Genomic DNA, 18,206 nt, shown 5'->3' on the forward strand with positions numbered 1-18,206 from the left:
CAACTATAATTTTTCAGTCTCATATGGCCATACTATCCTCTACAGTAAGATAGTAAGATCATCACTTCAAGAGATGTGATGTAATAGACGAAGAAGCTTCACCTTAATCGTGTTTAACAAAACATGATACACGTTCATTATTCATAAATTGTGTACACTAGCACTCAGCATCCAAGATGTATTATTTACTCCAGTAATTATGGGAATGGGGACATGATTATGATTTTAAACTATAGAAACTACTAATTTTAAAGTATTTATAAAAGTTTTCAACTGTTGCCCAAATTCCATAGCTACGGTTATGTAATAAATACAATAAGGTTAAGGAGCAGAGAAAGAGGGATGTCGCGGAGTAGTAGCAGCGGCGACGCGGTGGCGCTCAGAGAGAGAGCTCTCGGCGGAGAAGCGAGATGGAGCGGATCTCCGCCGGCAACGACGTGGCTTTCCGGGTTGGCTTCTCCGGGCACGGCGGACATCTCCGGCTGGAGCCTCTCCCCCCCGTCGAAAGAGAAAACCCGCTTAGCTCACTGCCGGACTTCATTCTTGTGAGTACCTCGTTCGTCCCCACCCTTTATGCAAGCTTCTGTGTCCTCGATTCTTTTAGTGCTAGAAAAAACAGCGTATCAATGCGTTTTCCAACTTGAGAATTATGCACTTTGTTATTTTCATGGTGTAATTTGGCATTGATTGCCCAAATCCCACGCAAAATTCCGTTTTGATTGCTTTTCTGACGGTAGACGAGCGTAGAAACGGCTAAATTTTCATGGGTTTTTTATCGTCTGACATGGGTTGGGGGAGAATAGCCGCCGGCCTTCGAACCGGAGACGCCTGAAAGATTAAAGAGAGAGTTGGAGGAGAAGTATCTGTCGCCGGAGTTGGATATAGACGAGTTTTCCGTGGAGAAGTCGGGAAGGCTATGGGACTTCGAGTGGTTCGAGAGAGCGAAGCTGCACGTAGAGCCGTCGGCCCCGAGGGTCGCCATTGTTCCTTCGTGGGAATTGCCCTTCCGAAGGAAGATCAGCGAGTCCAACGACGGGCTGTGGGATCCCAATTCCGTCCAGGTGACCACAAAATTGGTTCTTTGTTGCGTAATTTCTTCACCGGATCACGATTGATTGTCTTTTTTCTAGGTCGAAGTTGCAGAGCTGCTAGAAGACGATCAACACGCTGGAACTTTCTCCCTTGTTCCTGGAAGGACGAGGGACTTCGTGAGAGGCAGCACGAGCAATCGCCCTTTTCGTCCTGGAGGCCTTGAGGAGTCCCAGACGTCAGAAAAGCTTATTCCTGATGGCGCTCGTACTGGGCAATGGGTCCGTGAATTGATAGATGGCGCTGATCCGCAGACCGTGGCCCCCAGTTTCAAGCGTGGGATGAACTTTGGTTCTTTAAAGGTGTGCTTTAATAAATACCATTTGCTCGCAAATGTTATGATTTTTGCTCTCCAATAAGTCGGCCTAATCCGCTGAAAACACTTACCCTGTGAGTATGTTGTTGATGTTGTGAAGGAGTACCCACGTCAATGGAAGTCTTTCCGAGGACGAGAGTCTGAGTCTTTACCAGGCGCGTCGGAAGAGAAGATTGTAAGTTGTTCGTCTAGGATTTTGTCTACATTGAGCCTGGTTGTAAGACACCTGAAGCTTTAGAGTTTGATCTTAACCGGTCCTTGCTTTTATTTATTTTCTTTTCTGGGGTGGGGGGGAGCGGAATGGAAGAAATATTTATTTTATTTTTTTGCTTTTATTTTTTTGAATTTTCATTCCGTACATGCTAAATATTTCGCATTAGTCTAAACTAAAGGGTTCCTTGACTTTGATCGGCGTTGATACGAGATTAATTTTTTGTTAATGTGCTGCTATCTGATAGATTTTTGTCTTTTGTATTTCCCTGCAGATCAAATTCTCTGTCAACTTTGATGATTTGTTTGATAATACGTGGGACAAGGATACACTTGAAGAATCGACCGGGGAAGGTTAGTATTTTTCGTGTTTGGGGATGGCAAGACTACATCCCACGTCTCATTTTCATGAGTGACTCCATTACTATGTCCATTGCTTGATTCCGATAATCATCTCTTATTGCTGTGCACTGTCCTTGGTAAATGTCTGGTCTTCAGCCAAACACCTTGGGTTGTTGGTCATTGTGGGCCAGCCTCCAACAAGTTTCTTTAGTATGCCTTCTCTTGCAGTAATTACAGAACAGCTCATCCCTTGGATCTGGACCCTGCAGTGCCCAGTGCTGGACCTGGTCGTAACATTTGAATTCTGCCGCAAGGCAGGGGCATTTTCTTTTGGAAGATTCACTTAGAATTGGGTGAGGATTTGGCCTCTTGGCATTAAGATTATGGAGCCTCTAATTAGTATTCCGCCTTGCACAATTATTGTGATTTTTCTCCCACAATTCCTTCACAAATTCCTCATCGAGAAAGTTATTTGTCATTTACGGTACCATGGCTCACAGAATCTACTGTCAGATTAGAGATTCCTCTGTCTTCCTTTCCAGTGATATCCAGGGCAGCCGATTCCTGCTGCTCTTTGTCGACTAGGGTTTGATTAGGTCAAAGAATATGTTTGGGTCACAGCCAGCTTAAATATCGTCTCCATTACGAGAGGCTTGAGCCTAATTACTTTTGTGATTGGGAAATAAAGTGCTGAACAGTTGAGTGACCTAGACACTCACTTAAGCGATGTAATTCCCCATGTTGGAATAAATCATTTAAGCCTCCTTCAAGAAAAGAAAATATTTTAGGCAACTTATGCAGACTGTGACGTGCTTACAGACGTAAGAGTTTAATAGGAAGAAACGCTTAGGCCACTTATATGATTGAGGCAGAGAGAGATTAAGAGGGAGGAAGGAGAATTCCTGACTGATAATGTTCCATTATGGACCTGTCTCTCTGAACTAAATGAGCCGCCTTGACTGCCAATCCATATATGAGGGTTGCATCATGCTTCTTGATGCAGTCTGACTAGATCTTCCCCCACAGCCCCTTCTATGACCCTATGAAAACATCTCAGACGTTAGAATGCAGGGCTTATATTTCTCTCCCTAATTTATTCAGGGGTTTCGTGTAAAAATGTAACAGTCTATCTGCCTCATTTAGACAGATAGAACGTGAATGACATCGGACCATTCCACTTTTTTTTGGAGCTATTCCCTCACTCCCAGGTTGGTGAAGGAATCATCTCTCTTTCCTCTGACCTATCAAGGTTTGACGGACTTCATATTGTTGAGGTACTATCCATGAATGAAGGCTTCTTTGGCTTCCCACTTTTTGAAATTTGGGTGAACTGCATCCAGTATCTCCTCACTCATTTGATTAGCCAGACCCCTCCTGATCAGTGACAGCTTCACAAATGGGGTCCCCTGATGGGGATTTTGCCCGTTGAACTTCTGCTTCTTGGGATGCCTGGCAACAAAATAAACAGGTGCCCTTTCTACCAACAGAATCTGAAGTGTTGACAGTAGAAGGAGAAACTCAGACATCTGTCTGAAGGGGGAAAAACTTCTGACTATCAAGGTTTGCCTGTGCTCCTCAAATACTTTCCCAGAGGCCTGGTCAGCTTTCTTGGGCGAATCTTGATTCTGATACCATGTCAGACCTCAGGCTCTTCCTGGAGTTCTCAGACCAGCAGCCGCCGATTAGAGTTATCCTTTGAGAAAACCAAAATACCACTTTGGCTAAGGAACAGCGAGTATAAACGCATTACAAGTCTAATGAGGCAGGACAAATCCATGCATTATGATATATTTCCTAGTGGACCATCTTAGGGGGGTACAGCCACAAATATATAAAGATAAGGGTTTTAAGAATTATTGCACGTAGGAAGAGGGACCTATGTAATATATAACAGAAGTTCGACTAAAACATACTACTCTCTCACTCCCATACCTGTTACAAAATTATCCTCCAATTTGAACGATAGGTTATTTCTGTCTGCTCTAATTCAGGCTTCAAATTTTTTGTGAGATAAAGAGAAACTTAATGTTGAAATTCCAGTTGCTAAACCTTTTTTTCTAGAATTTGCACAATATTACAATTCCAACTTGTTTTCCCTGAGAAAAATCCATGCGAGCTCATTTTCCTTCTGTTTTAGGAGAATCTTTGGTTCCGTCTGTCAGCGAGTTAACTGTTGGAAGCAAAGAGGATCATCCTGACGTTGTGCCTCCCATCAATGAACCTGCTTCTCTAGATGCAATTCTTTCAGCAGAACCTTTGGTCTTGCCACCAAAGCCAGCTCCGAGTACAGTTGACCAAGTTGAGCAAGAAAAGGAGGTAACTCTTTGTGATTCGTTGCGGTAATTTGATTGATGTATGACTTTTGCATTATTCGGTTGATCGGATGTCAGACCTCCTACATAATGATCTCTCACTCTCTCTCTCAATTAATTAAAGGACTTCTTGATCAGTTTTAGGGATTTGATCCAATCACGATCGAAGGCTCTTGGTTGATGAAGAGATTTATTAGGACAATGAAAACGGTGGTATCTGAAGAAGGCCTCGTCAACAGAAAAGGAGATTCAAGTATTCCTTTTAGTAGGGCCCCATAGATGGCCTAGCATCCCTCAGATGAACCCCTACAAGACTCAAATCTCTGCTGGACTAACCCCCTTAACTTTTTACATGACGCGTTAAATAGACTCCAATCCTTTTCACAGTTACCGAAATAACCTTCCCAAATCTTCTCTAAACTAGGAGCCTATCCAATGTCATCTGAAGGGAATTCATAAATCATAAATCAATTCTAAATCAATTCTAAATCAATTCTAAATCAATTCTAAATCAATTCCCTTTAATTCCTTGGTCGATTCCCTTGAATTCATAAACCAATTCTAGTTTAAGATTTTCTATTGCATTGAAAAGTTTACATCGTCGATTCTTTCTTAATTTCTTGAAAGACTTGATGAAAATCAGTCTCACCGGCCTTACAGAATTTGAAGGTAGGTGACTTTTTTGTCCTCTTGCATTCCTTAGATTTCATTATTAGATTTTTCTTTTGTTTACTAAGAACCATTAAGGTGATCACTTTCTTATTTCTGAGGTTTTCACCTTCTCTCTGGCTAATTAGAGTTTATGGCTTGATTATCCAACATTTTTCCGTAATGCTTCAATTTATATGGTCTTAGATTTTGTATTTGTTTTTGCAGGCGTGGATAGTTACTTCTGACAAAGACGGGATTGCTTCCCGCTTCTCCGAACTTGTCCCTGACCTGGCACTTGACTTTCCTTTTGAACTGGATAATTTTCAGAAGGAGGTATCAATCTACTCGCATCTTTACATTCATGGACGGGTCATCATAGGCTTAGAATTTTCCGTAGCAAAAAGTATTGATTTTCTTGTTATGGGTCTGGCTTATGTTTGTTATTTGAAGGCGTGCATTTCAACTTTCATTGTCGCGAAACTGAAAACCTTCTCGCGTTTGCTCTCTGAAGAAAATAAACATCTCCATAGAATTACCACTCCCGACACTCTTTGAGGGGTTTTTTTGCTCTGCCGTGCTTTCACGATTTTTTAAACTAAATCTTCATTTTAGTGTCAAGGGACCTGCACTAGCGTTCTCATGCAGATGCCCACAACAATAGAATGGCGATAGATGATTTAGCGTCAATTCTAACGTTGCAATGCAATCTTTGATCGTGCTCTTCATTTGGAGGAATGCAGGCAATTTATTATCTAGAGAAGGGTGAGTCTGTCTTTGTTGCGGCCCACACTTCAGCAGGAAAGACTGTGGTGGCAGAATACGCATTTGCCTTGGCATCAAAAGTAAGTATCCTTAAATTCTCTAATACCAATTGACCTTTTAAATGCATTTGAAGCCTTAATCTTCTCGGGATTTCAGCATTTATTTTTTAAGTATCAGTGAATGACACGATGAGTAATATTCTATGTTTTGTTGTTCAGCATTGCACACGGGCTGTGTATACTGCTCCCATTAAGACGATCAGCAACCAAAAGTACAGAGATTTCTGCGGGAAATTCGACGTGGGGCTTCTTACGGGGGATGTGAGCCTGCGGCCTGAGGCATCTTGTCTGATAATGACCACGGAAATATTAAGATCAATGCTCTACCGTGGAGCAGATATCATTCGGGACATTGAATGGGTAGATCAACCCAATTTCCCGCCGTGCTATCTCTCTGGTTCTTACCAATTTTTTCTGATCTTTTTGATCAAACAGGTCATCTTTGATGAAGTCCATTATGTGAACGACGCAGAGAGGGGCGTTGTATGGGAAGAGATCATAATCATGCTCCCCCGGCACATCAATTTTGTTCTCCTTTCTGCAACGGTGTGTCCCTTGTTCCCCCTTTCATATCAGAGCCGATAGATCTCTCTTTTCCTTATCCATTTCTATTTAATGCAGGTACCAAACACGATTGAATTTGCAGACTGGATCGGGCGGACAAAGAAGAAGAAGATAGTTGTGACCGGGTAGGAATAATTTCTATTAAAAAATTGACTGCATTGTCCTTGGGTTTGATGACCTTAATATTTGCTTTGTCACGAACCGAGTGCAGAACCACAAGGAGACCTGTTCCTCTTGAACACTGTTTGTTCTACTCTGGGGAGATGTACAAGGTCTGCGAGAACGAAGTCTTCTTGCCCCAGGGAGTGAAAGCAGCCAGAGACGCCTTCAAGAAGAAAGCTACCATCTCTGCTCCAGGGGCAGCAGCACGCGGCGGTGCGAGCCGAGACAAGCGTCAGTCCACAAACCACGCCGGAATGATGGCCAGGGCACAGCAGAATGACTGGGGGGCGAGGAGAGCGTCAGAGGCTTCTGCATGGCTCCAGCTGATAAACAAGTTATCAAAACTGTCACTCCTCCCTGTAAGAAATTCCAAGCAGATCCTGCAAATGTCTGAGTCTCATAAAGTCTATGAGAGCTAAGTTTTGCCGTGCATGTGATTGATATGGCAGGTAATTATCTTCTGTTTCTCCAAGACTCTCTGCGATAAGTCAGCGGATTCGATGATGGGCACTGATCTCACCAGCAGCTCTGAGAAGAGTGAGATCCGTCTCTTCTGCGACAAGGCATTCTCCCGCCTCAAGGGATCCGACAGGAACCTTCCTCAGGTAATCCTCTTCTTGTTTGTGTTCAGGGTTCAGGGTTCAGGGTTTAGGGTTTTGGGTTTTGGGTTTTGGGTTTTGGTTGCATCAATGTTTTTCAATGAGAGACGTATCTCTCCCCTTTATAGATTATCCGCGTGGAGAGTTTTCTTCGCAGAGGCATCGGTGTTCATCATGCGGGTCTTCTTCCAATTGTCAAAGAAGTTGTTGAAATGCTCTTCTGCCGTGGCGTGATCAAGGTTGCCTCTCTCACTCGCTCGTATGAATTGCCATGGTCCCGAATGAACACATTTTTCTTCCGTGATTATTTAATCTCTTGGCACTGAAGCGTGACGTTTTTTTCTTTTAAACTTCTTTCCGGTTTAGGTACTTTTCTGCACCGAGACTTTTGCAATGGGAGTCAATGCACCAGCGCGAACTGTGAGTGTTCTGTCTCCCCGTCTCTTCTTTTTATACAATTTCTTTCATTTCTTCAGCGAGACGTTCAAACCCACTGCCAGGTGCTAACAAAACAACGTAAATATAGGAACAAACACTCCACATAAGGAACGGAAAAAAAAAAGTTTGAGAAAAATTCCCGAAAGGAAATCCTCGATCGATTTGATTGATTCATTGTTTGACGATTTGATTCAATCGATGGGAAGAAGTGTAGGGAAAGAGACAGGAGTCCCACAAGGTAAACATTAGAATCAAAGATGGATAGATAGATTGGAAGAAGAGCTGGTGCTACTGATGGTTGTTGAAATCTTTGTATCGGGGATCTGAGGTTTCTAATATTTTTTGTTAATTCTCTTGATTGAAACACAGGTCGTGTTCGCAAACCTGAAGAAGTTTGACGGGAAGGAGCACCGGCAATTGATTCCGGGAGAATACATTCAGATGGCGGGGCGCGCGGGACGGAGAGGGCTCGACAAGATCGGCACGGTGATCGTCATGTGTCGCGACCAAGTGCCAGACGAGAGCGATCTCAAGCACGTCATGGTCGGAAAGCCCACCCGCCTCGAGTCCCAGTTCAGGCTCACCTACACCATGATCCTCCATCTTCTTCGCATAGAAGAACTCAAGGTCCAATGGAGAGAAGAGACCCCCCCCCCCCGTCCTCAAAATTCTCACCAAAAAATCAAAAAATAATAAAACAAAAAATTCTCACGAATATCTCCTCTCCTGTGCAGGTCGAAGATATGCTGAAGAGGAGCTTCGCGGAGTTCCACGCGCAGAAGAACCTCCCCGAGAAGGAGAAGCTCCTCCTGCTGAAGCTCGCTCAGCCGACGGAGCCCATCTCGTAAGACGATCATATATGACCGCGATCACATGATCAAGATGATGGTGGTGATGATGATGATGATGATGATGAAATGGGGCAGGTGCATAAAGGGGGAGCCGGCGATCGAGGAGTATTTGGAGATGTACTCGGAAGCGGAGCAGCTGCGAGCGAGCCTCTCGGAGGCCGTCGCCAAGCAAGCCGCGCACTTTCTTTCCCCCGGGCGAGTCGTCATCGTCCGCCCGCCCACGACGGACGACCACTTCCTGGGCGTCATCCTGAAGACCCCCTCGTCGTCCTCCAAGCAGTACATCGCGCTGGTCTTGACGGCGGACTCGTGGGTGTCGGCGGCGCCGCCGCCGCCGCCGCCCGCGCGCGAGCCGTCCAGGCTGCAGAGCGAGCTCGGGCAGGGCTACTTGATCGCGCCCAAGGGAAAGCGCGACGATGGCGCGGGCGAGTACTCGCTCGCGGGCGGCGGCTCGCGGCGCGGGTCCGGCGCCGTGAACATCGACCTGCCGTACCGCGGCGCCGCCGCCGGGGTGAACTTCGAGGTGACGGCGGTGGGCGCCAGGGACCTGGCCAGCGTCTGCGACCGCCGGATCAGGGTCGAGCCGGCCCAGCTCCTCGAGCACGCCAGCCGCGCCGCCTTCTCCAAGACGGTCCAGGAGCTGCTCGCCGCGCGGGCCGCCGCCGGCGAACTCCCCCCCGCGCTCGACCCCTGCAGAGGTAAAATAAAATAACGCTGCGGTGGTGGTTTCCTTCTTCCTCGGCGTTCACACTCTCTCTGAGGCGCGGCGCTGCTGCTGGGCAGACCTGCGGCTGGGCGACGTGGAGGTGGTGGGCGAGTACCGGCGGCACCGGCAGCTGCTGCGGGAGATGGCGGCGAACAAGTGCCGGGGGTGCGTGAAGCTAGCGGAGCACCTGGCGATGGCGCGGGAGAGGAGGCGGCGCAGAGAGGAGGTGAGCGCGCTGCGGTTCGAGACGTCGGACGAGGCGCTGCAGCAGATGCCGGAGTTCGAGGGACGGGTGGCGGTGCTGCGGGCGGTTGGGTGCGTGGACGGCGAGCTGGTGGTGCAGATGAAGGGGCGGGTGGCCTGCGAGATGAACTCCGGGGAGGAGCTCATCTGCGCCGAGTGCCTGTTCGAGAACCAGCTGGAGGACCTCCCCCCCGAGGAGGCCGTCGCCCTCATGTCCGCCTTGGTCTTCCAGCAGCGCAACGCGCCCGCCCGGCTCACCCCCTCGCTCGCCGCCGCCTGCGACCGCCTTCACCGGACCGCCCTCCGGCTCGGCGAGCTGCAGGCCCGCCTCGGCGTGCCCGTCGTCCCCGACGACTACGCCCGGGAGAACCTCAAGTTCGGCCTCGTCCAGGTCGTCTACGAGTGGGCCAAGGTGGGTTTGCCTTGAGTGGTTTGCTTCTTCTTCTTCTCCTCCTCCTCCTTCTTCTTCTTCTTCTTTCCACGGGAAAAGAAGAACGGAAAAAAGCTGAGATTTTTTTGGGTGTTGCAGGGGACGGCGTTCGCGGAGATTTGCGAGCTGACGGACGTGCCGGAGGGGATGATCGTGAGGACGATCGTGCGGCTGGACGAGACGTGCCGCGAGTTCAGGAACGCGGCGGCGATCATGGGCAACGACGCGCTCCGCCGCAAGATGGAGGCCGCCTCCGAAGCCATCAAGCGCGACATCGTCTTCGCCGCCAGCTTGTACGTCACCGGGGTCTGATCCCATCCAAACCCACGCTATCCACCCTTGCAACTTGTAACAAAGTGGATACTTGGTATAATTTAATTAGTACAGGGAGGAGTTTCGGCTTTGGCCGTGGCTGTCGTCTCGCTTTTGCGTTGTAATTGTGATATTTGGTGCAGCATTATAAATGCATTATTGTCGTCGCTTTTGTCTTGGCATGGCTTTTGTCTTGCGCTTGGACCCCTGGAAAGTTAATGATGGAGTGCAACTTCATGTTAGTTATATCTTGAAGGTAGCATGAGAGACATGGTCGGAAGTCACAATCAGTAGTTCTTTTATTATATTGCTTAGGTTGATCAGAATCAAATCAATCCTTTCAGATTAATAACAGTTCGCACTTCTTGGAATAGTATCCAAGATAACAGAACTTATGACTTCCTACCCTCTTACTGATTAAATACTATGTGATTAAAGAAAATTATATGGAGTGAATTAACCCTACTGATGATAATGTAAACAATTTAAAATTTATGTTTAATATATGAGAATAATTATTTTCATATGTGTCGCGCTTTTCAAATCTTCGAATAAGCACATTATAAATTTATAACTTATACTTGAAGGCACTTTTGTGGGTGTGATGGAGTTTTACTACTGAAAAATACATTAAAATATCTTATGTTAGAGGTTTTATGTGGTGTGGGAGAAGAAGGTGCCGGATATGTAAGAAAGTTGTGGATTACAAGAGAAGAAGTGAACCATGTAGATCAAATAGTAACTGTTTGAAAACTAAGTAATTTGTGTTTCATGATAATGAACATAATGAATTTATTTTAAAATACAATTTAAAATGGTAGAGAATAGATTTGTGACTGTATCTTGAAGACTGGTGCTAGAAATGACGTTGATATCCCAAAGCAAATAAGAGAATGTATGCATATCCTAGAATAGTCATTCATATTTCATCAAGAGAATGTATGATTATTTAAAATTCATTTTCATTAATTAATGTATTTTGTTTCTGCTGTATCAAATCATGTAATGCGACTTTGAAGTAGATTGCATTAAATTGTAAGACGCCCGCAGCCTTTGTGTGGTACCAGAGTTGGCACTGACCCCCGAAATGTACCAAACACAAAATTACTAAAAGGACAGAACTAAAACTCAATAAAATAATCTTAAAAATGTCAATATAACATGGACGAAGTAATTATTAGGGCAAATACTTCGAAAGAGCATGAACTTTCGTTTTTGTCAGCCGGGCAGCATGAACTTTCATGCTTGTCTAAAAAATAGCATGGGCCAATAAGAAGACGCCACTTGGCGTCTTCTTATTTTTTTTTGTCAGCTATGGTCAACTGCTGACGTGGCAGCCACCGTGGCAGCCAGGTGGACTCCACGGTGGCATCCACGTCTCCCGCCGCCGCCGACGCCGCCGCCCGTCTCCACCGCCGACGCCGCCCGGGGGAGGAGGGCGAGGCGAGAAGGGGGCGGGGCGGAGGCGGGGGGTGGTGGCGGCCAGGGAGGAGGACGGGACGGGCAGGGGCGGCCGCAGGCAGAGGAGGGCTGGAGAGAGGGGACGGGGGGGCGGCGGCGGCGGCGAGGTGGGAGCGGTGGGAAGGGGAGGGTGACGGAGCGGCGGGAAGGGGGAGCAGGCGGGGCAGTGACGGGGAATGGGGAGGGTGGCGGAGCGGCGGGGGAGGGGGGAGCAGGCGGGGCAGCGACGGGAATGGGGAGGGTGGCGGAGCGGCGGGAAGGGGCGAGGCGGAGGCACAGCGGGAATGGGGAGGGTGGCGGAGGCGGCGGGAAGGGGTAGCAGGCGGCGGCGCGGCGGGGAGGGGGGGAGCAGGCGGCGGCGGCGCGGGAAGGAGCCATCCGTCCTCCTCCCTAACGCCACCACCCCCACCTCCGTCGCCGGACGGGCGGCGTCGGCGACGGCCGGAGACGGGCGCGTCGGCGGCGGAGGTGGGGGGTGGTGGCGGCCAGGGAGGAGGACGGGACGGCTCCCTCCTTCCCCACGGCGTTGGCGGACGGAGACGGGCGGCGGCGTCGACGGACGGAGATGGGCGGCGGCGTCGACGGACGGAGACGGGCGGCGGCGTCGGCGGATGGAGACGGGGGGCGTCGGCGGCAGCCGGAGACGTGGATGCCACCGTGGAGTCCACCTGGCTGCCACGGTGGCTGCCACGTCAACAGTTGACCATGGCTGGCAAAAAAAATAAGAAGACGCCAAGTGGCGTCTTCTTATTGGCCCATGCTATTTTTTAGACAAGCATGAAAGTTCATGCTGCCCGGTTGACAAAAACGAAAGTTCATGCTCTTTCGTGGTATTTTCCCTAATTATTATGAAAATAGAAGTAAAAATGAATCATATTTTTATCATATTTTAGTCACTCATTTATTAATTCAGATACTTTTTTGTCATATTTTAATCATGAAATACTAAATGGCTTTAAAAATATATCTGAATTAATAAACGACGGACTAAAATATGAAAAAAATTTAGAAGTGTTTAAAAGCTTCATGGAGTCTGAACAAATTGAAAGACGAATAGTATATATGAAATAAATGAGAAGACAAATAGTGGAGATGTAGAATATAAATATTAGTTGATAATTCTTTCGGAGTGTGGAACAGTATCAAATCATTAGTGAACAATGAATATTCTGCATGATATATATGAAAAGTATTATAATAATAGTTACATGAGTGTTCTAATACATTCAAAATGTATACTTATGACAATATACATTTTTTCTGTTTGAATTATTGCCAAATTTTATGTTTAGTGAAAAATTGGACATCAGGTAGACCTTAGGTCAATCAAACTGGCTTTATTTAGATTTTTGATACTATGACAACATAAATCCAGTTTGATGCTTTTATAACATTGCACAAATATGGGATTAAATCATCAACGCGTTATCTTACATACAAATTAAATACATCAATGATATACAGTAAAGCAGATACCTTCAACAAAGTTTTTTATCGTGTCTACTAAGAAACCATGTCACGTGGCTGAATTCTTGCTCTGTACCCCAAAAATATTTTGATCGTATTTGTTGAAAGTTATGATCAGATTTATTTTTTTTTCATCTTCATTTGATCCAGAAAATTTATGCTTATCCTGTTAACTTAAAAAAATAATACAGAAAAATCTAGCTGATCAAAGAAGATATAAAAAAGCCCATAAAATATCATAGGTCAGAATAAAATTCATAAAATGCACCTACCCAAAGAAAATCATGAGAATACAAGTTTAGGCCTAACACATCTTGGTGGAAGCCCATGTCTACAGTTTGGGAATGACGAGGCATAAGCATCAACAGTGATAGGAAAGTGATAGAGTGAACAATGACAGAACTATGCTAATAGTAAAGATATATTATGGAAAATAAAAAGAAAAAATTCGCATTAATCATATTGCCCAACTGAGAAGAGGTTCCATCTGGCTTTACATTGTGTTTACGTTAGATATCGGTATACTTCCGGATCATCCCGGACGAGGACGGTGGACGAGGACGGGACGAGCTTCATCCCCGTGACCGTCCAGTGAGTCCCCCGGGACGAAGGACGGGGCGATATGTCGTCCGCATCGTCCCGTCTTGCATACCCTGGGACGATGTTTCGATCCGTCCCAAGGCCCTGGGACGAAATTTCGTCCCATGGGACGAAATTAAAATGAAAAAATGAAAAATCATCGCGCCTGCCCTAGGTTTTTAGAAATCGCATCGGCGGGACTGCGTGTCTGCGTATTGGTGTCTGGCGACTCGCCAGTGGCGAGCACATTCTTGGCTTGGAGAGGTGGAACCAACCTGCTGGAGCACGAATCGGCGAGTTCGACGTCTTCTTCAAGATCCTTCGAGCTCGTGACAGGGACGCGGAATCGTGCCGGCAAGGTACGTATGTATCGGTATTTCTATCCGATTTTTCTTTAGTTCTTTCTATCTAAAGTTCGACCTATCTATGTATCTATCTGTTGATCTTTCCTTCTATATATCTAGCTATCTGTCTACCTATCTGATTTTCGTTCTATATATCTATCTATTTATGTACTTTTCTCTCTCGATCTCCCTCAAACTGTCGTTTTAATTTGTTAATTTTCTCTCTCGATCTCTCTCAATCTCACGTTTTAATTTGTTAATGTTCTCTCTCGACCTCTCTCAAACTCTCTCGATCTCTCTCAATCTCTCGTTTTAATTTTTTAAATTTCTCTCTCGATCTCTCTCAAACTGTCGTTTTAATTTGTTAATTTTCTCTCTCGATCTCTCTCAATCTCACGTTTTAATTTTTTAATGTTCTCTCTTGATCTCCCTCAAACTGTTGTTTTAATTTGTTAATTTTCTCTCTCGATCTCTCTCAATCTCATCCATGTTTGTGCTTGGAAGAATGAGGATGGGTTTATCGTTGCTGATGGTGGGCCGATGATGTGTGTCTTGGAAATCAAATGAAAAGGCCAGATAATGAAGCAAAATTGTCCACAGGCGGTCAATGTCATCAGCCTGATTACGTATCTCCGATAATGAATCAAATTATTCATTATCGGAGATACTGGACTCTCCCTTGGGTTCTTTTTCGACGATTTGGGGTTTAGCTTGTGGTGGACGAGGATGAATTTGTTGTCATCACCGCCATCCCCGGATCGACCCATGTTTGGGCTCGAACGAATGAGTTTTAGCAATGATTGTTCAGTATTAACCGATGGATGGTTGTGATGAGGATGACAATGATTTCATCATATAATGGGGAAACTGTCATGATAGTACGTGAAGACGTCGGCTAAGCATTTGTAGACATCTTGTTTCATTGATGAAGTCAATTTCCATAGAGTATTTCAATATATTTGGCTTCTCAATTCTCATTATTATTCTATTTGAATGAGTACTTTGCTAGAAATCTAATTTTTTGAATAAATACGTGACCACATATAACTCCATCCAATATGAAATGCAATAAACATCTGAGTATATCATCATTATCTGCAGGTCGGTGCAGGCATAGGGGTTGGTTGCGGCGTGTCCTTTCTTCTAAGAAGCGGTGCTTGATTACTACGTGTCCGGTACTGTTTCTACTTCTTCTATGTGTGCACATTGGTTCATCTGTCCTCATATTTCTGTGTGTGGATACCCTTCCCTTTCTCCTTGATCTGGGCTTCCCTTTCTATCTTTACCTCTCCCCGACTGTCTGAAGCTTTTTTTATCTGCGCATCTCTCTACTTATCTACCTCTCTAAATTACTCTCTTTTATTCTTTCTCTTTCTCTCCTCGATCTGGGTTTCCCTTTCTATCTACGTCTCTCCTCGACTGTCTGAAATTTTTTACATCTACACATCTCTCCACTTATCTCTCTCTCTAAATTTCTCTCTTTTATTCTTTATCTCTTTCTCTCTTCGCTCTCTGTTTCCCTCTCTATCTACTTATCTCTCCATCTCTCTGAAATTCTTTCTATCCAGGTATCTCTCTACTTATCTCTCTCTCTAAATTACTCTCTTTTATTTTCTTTATCTCTATCTCTCATCAATTCTACATCTACATCTCTCTGAAATGTATCTCTTCGTCTCCCTATATCTCTTTCTATCTACGCATCTCTCTACTTATCTCCCTCTCTAACTCTCTATCTTTTATTTCTATTACCTGCAGGTTTTTTAACTCAACGTCGACTAGTTTTGCGCAAGGGCGATGGATGGGGGCACGACGTCCGCCTCATCCTTCCGTCCCAGTTCCTCAAAAACGATTTTATTTTCTCTTTCACCCACACTGTTTCTGGACCTTGTTCTTTCAACATTTAATCTCTTTTAATGTGGCGAACACTTTGAAAGTTGGGCAATTGTTCTGAATTTTAAAATTATTATAAAATTTCTTTAGCTTCGTTCTCTAGTGCGAAACGCAAATGAGTGAGATTGTAATATCGTATATAATTATCAATATTACACTACTCATGACAGATATCTAAGAGATTTCTGTATTATCGGATTTAGGTAAATTAAAACAACATGAGTTATGATTTCTTATTTATCAAAATATTTTCTTGGAGTTGAAGTTCAATGCCACCTTTATGTAAATGAAATAGTAAATAGAGGAATGCAAATTACTATTAACATAAATTAATACTAAAAAGGGGCTGATGAGCACAATTGATTAAAAATCAGCCTATATTCGTGTTCAATCTCAATGGCATTCTCGCAGAGAAATTTTTTTATTATTAACATCAATTAATGATGAACACAATTTATTAATAATCAGACTATCTCTTCAAGAAAAAAAAAAGAATAAGCAGACTACATTCATGTTTAGTCTAAATGGCATTTTCGCAGTGAAAAAAACAAAAAAAAATTCGTCCAATTCGATCGTCCACCGTCCAGACATCCCGGATGGACGAAGTTTTCGTCCAATGAGATGAAAAGTCATCTCGTCCGGGGTTCTCCGGACGAAAGTTCATCCCAGGTTTCGTCTAGGGACGACAGACGGGATGAAAACTTCGTCCCCGGATGAAACCTTCGTCTCGTCCGCGTCCCGGATGTATAGATATCGGTGTACCGACCACAGCTCTTGTTGGTACGACAAAAAAAGGGCCACGAGAAAGCAAGGGAATTCTGGCTTCTCTTTCTACGTAGCTTATTTTTTGGAAATACTATAGCTAAACTAGCGATACAAAGAGAGATTTGATTGTCATAAGGTGCACGATCAATTCAGTCATGGTACAGAGCAAGAATTTTTCCTCAAGGCTTTCCATAGAATCATAGGATATATTTTACTCAAAATTGCATTATCTCATAGATTTCATATATTTTTTATGTGTTTGACCAAAATATTAATATATCTCTTAGGGAATTCAGAAGCAACACATGAATAAAACATTATCTGCCCTCATGAAGTGTAGAAATTCAGAATGACGGTTCACATTGTCCATTATGAAGGATTTATAATTAAGAGTTTATATAATCTTACAAGTTGATTATTTTCGGGTTAAATATTCATTAAAACGATGATCTATAAAATTTTAATATTTGGTATAAGTTTGAAAGTTAAATTTACAAATGTGATCATTTTATTTACAAAGTCTGTAAGGTGATGGTTTGTGTTTCATTTTGATAGTATATTTGGACGGTATGCTAGGTTTTACTAATTATTTGATTCGAAATGCAAAGAAGAACTTTTAGCAGGGAAAATGTCATTCAGATAATAATGCATAAATGTTACGTGAGATGCATATTATAGTTGAATTTAAAGTTCAATGTCTAGAAAGCAATATTTCTAATAGCAAATGACATTGAGTATGCAAAAAAAGGTCTGATGTATTAGCTCTCTCGTGAATGGTAACGCTTGTGCAATTGTATGTACTGACATAGACGAAAAATCATCTCATTTTATTTAAAGATTGTTAGAGATTTCTGAAAAATAATAAAATTTATTAATGGTTCCGTTGAGTATGCAATAAAATTCTGATGTATTAACTCCCGCATGAATAATAATACTGGTACAATACTTTGTTAGCTTAGATGAAAAAAAACATCTTATTATATTTAAGGATTATTTGAGATTTCTGAAGAATAATAAATTTGCTAAAGGGTTCCGTTAATTTGTTTTTTTTAAGGGTTAATAGCAAGAAATATCCCAAACTTGTTCAAAAATCTGAGATATAACCCAAACTTTTTTTTTGGCAGGGTATATTCCAAACTCTCTAAGTCAACGCCGACATATCCTGGTGATGACGTGGAATCCATCGTGGCTGCCAGGTGGATTTCCGGCCAGACTTTGACCTGGTGGAATCCACCTGGCAGCCACGATGGATTCCACGTCATAACGAGGATTCCACCTGCCAGGTGTTTTCCCATAAGAGAGAGAGGCATTCTATAGAGAGAACGATAGGCATTCTAGAGAGAGAAAGAAAGGGAGAGAGGCGTTCTAGAGAGAGAGAAGAGAAGAAGGGAACGAGCAGGGAAATGAGAGAAAACTCACAGAATTGAACATGAAGGCGCGGTCGGGGTCGTCGACGATGGGCAAGAGCGTGCCGTCGTAGTCAAGGAACAAGGCCACTCTTTTCCCCTTGGCTTTCTCCGTGATTTGCTCGAAGGCCGACAATGCAAAAGGGTACTTGAGCTGTGAACGCCTCTCTTTCTCTCTCTAGAATGCCTCTCTTTCTCTCTCTAGAATGTCTCTCTCTCTCTCTCTAGAACACCTCTCTTCTCTCTCT

General features: G+C 44.3%; 1 protein-coding gene across 1 annotated transcript; it reads left to right on the forward strand.

Moving 5' to 3' along the window:
* Positions 1-324: 324 nt before the first annotated feature.
* On the forward strand, positions 325-10,213 carry LOC144715473 (RNA helicase, ATP-dependent, SK12/DOB1 protein). Its single transcript, XM_078590398.1, has 20 exons — positions 325-545; positions 804-1,061; positions 1,131-1,391; positions 1,506-1,580; positions 1,891-1,969; positions 4,095-4,273; positions 5,146-5,253; positions 5,661-5,762; positions 5,901-6,101; positions 6,177-6,287; positions 6,363-6,430; positions 6,517-6,826; positions 6,917-7,072; positions 7,195-7,305; positions 7,433-7,486; positions 7,874-8,131; positions 8,239-8,348; positions 8,431-9,053; positions 9,139-9,716; positions 9,834-10,213. Exons 1-20 carry the CDS (start codon positions 411-413, stop codon positions 10,044-10,046), a joined length of 3,990 nt encoding a protein of 1,329 aa, XP_078446524.1. The 5' UTR covers positions 325-410; the 3' UTR covers positions 10,047-10,213.
* Positions 10,214-18,206: the final 7,993 nt, after the last annotated feature.

Source organism: Wolffia australiana, chromosome 19 (genome assembly GCF_029677425.1).
Source record: "Wolffia australiana isolate 7733 chromosome 19, ASM2967742v1".
Taxonomy (NCBI): domain Eukaryota; kingdom Viridiplantae; phylum Streptophyta; class Magnoliopsida; order Alismatales; family Araceae; genus Wolffia; species Wolffia australiana.

Coding starts and splice junctions, on each gene's coding strand:
- LOC144715473 (XM_078590398.1), top strand. CDS start 411: ATGGAGCGGATCTCCGCCGGCAACGACGTGGCTTTCCGGGTTGGCTTC. Junction 1,062..1,130: donor GGGATCCCAATTCCGTCCAG/GTGACCACAAAA, acceptor TCTTTTTTCTAG/GTCGAAGTTGCAGAGCTGCT. Junction 7,487..7,873: donor TCAATGCACCAGCGCGAACT/GTGAGTGTTCTG, acceptor ATTGAAACACAG/GTCGTGTTCGCAAACCTGAA.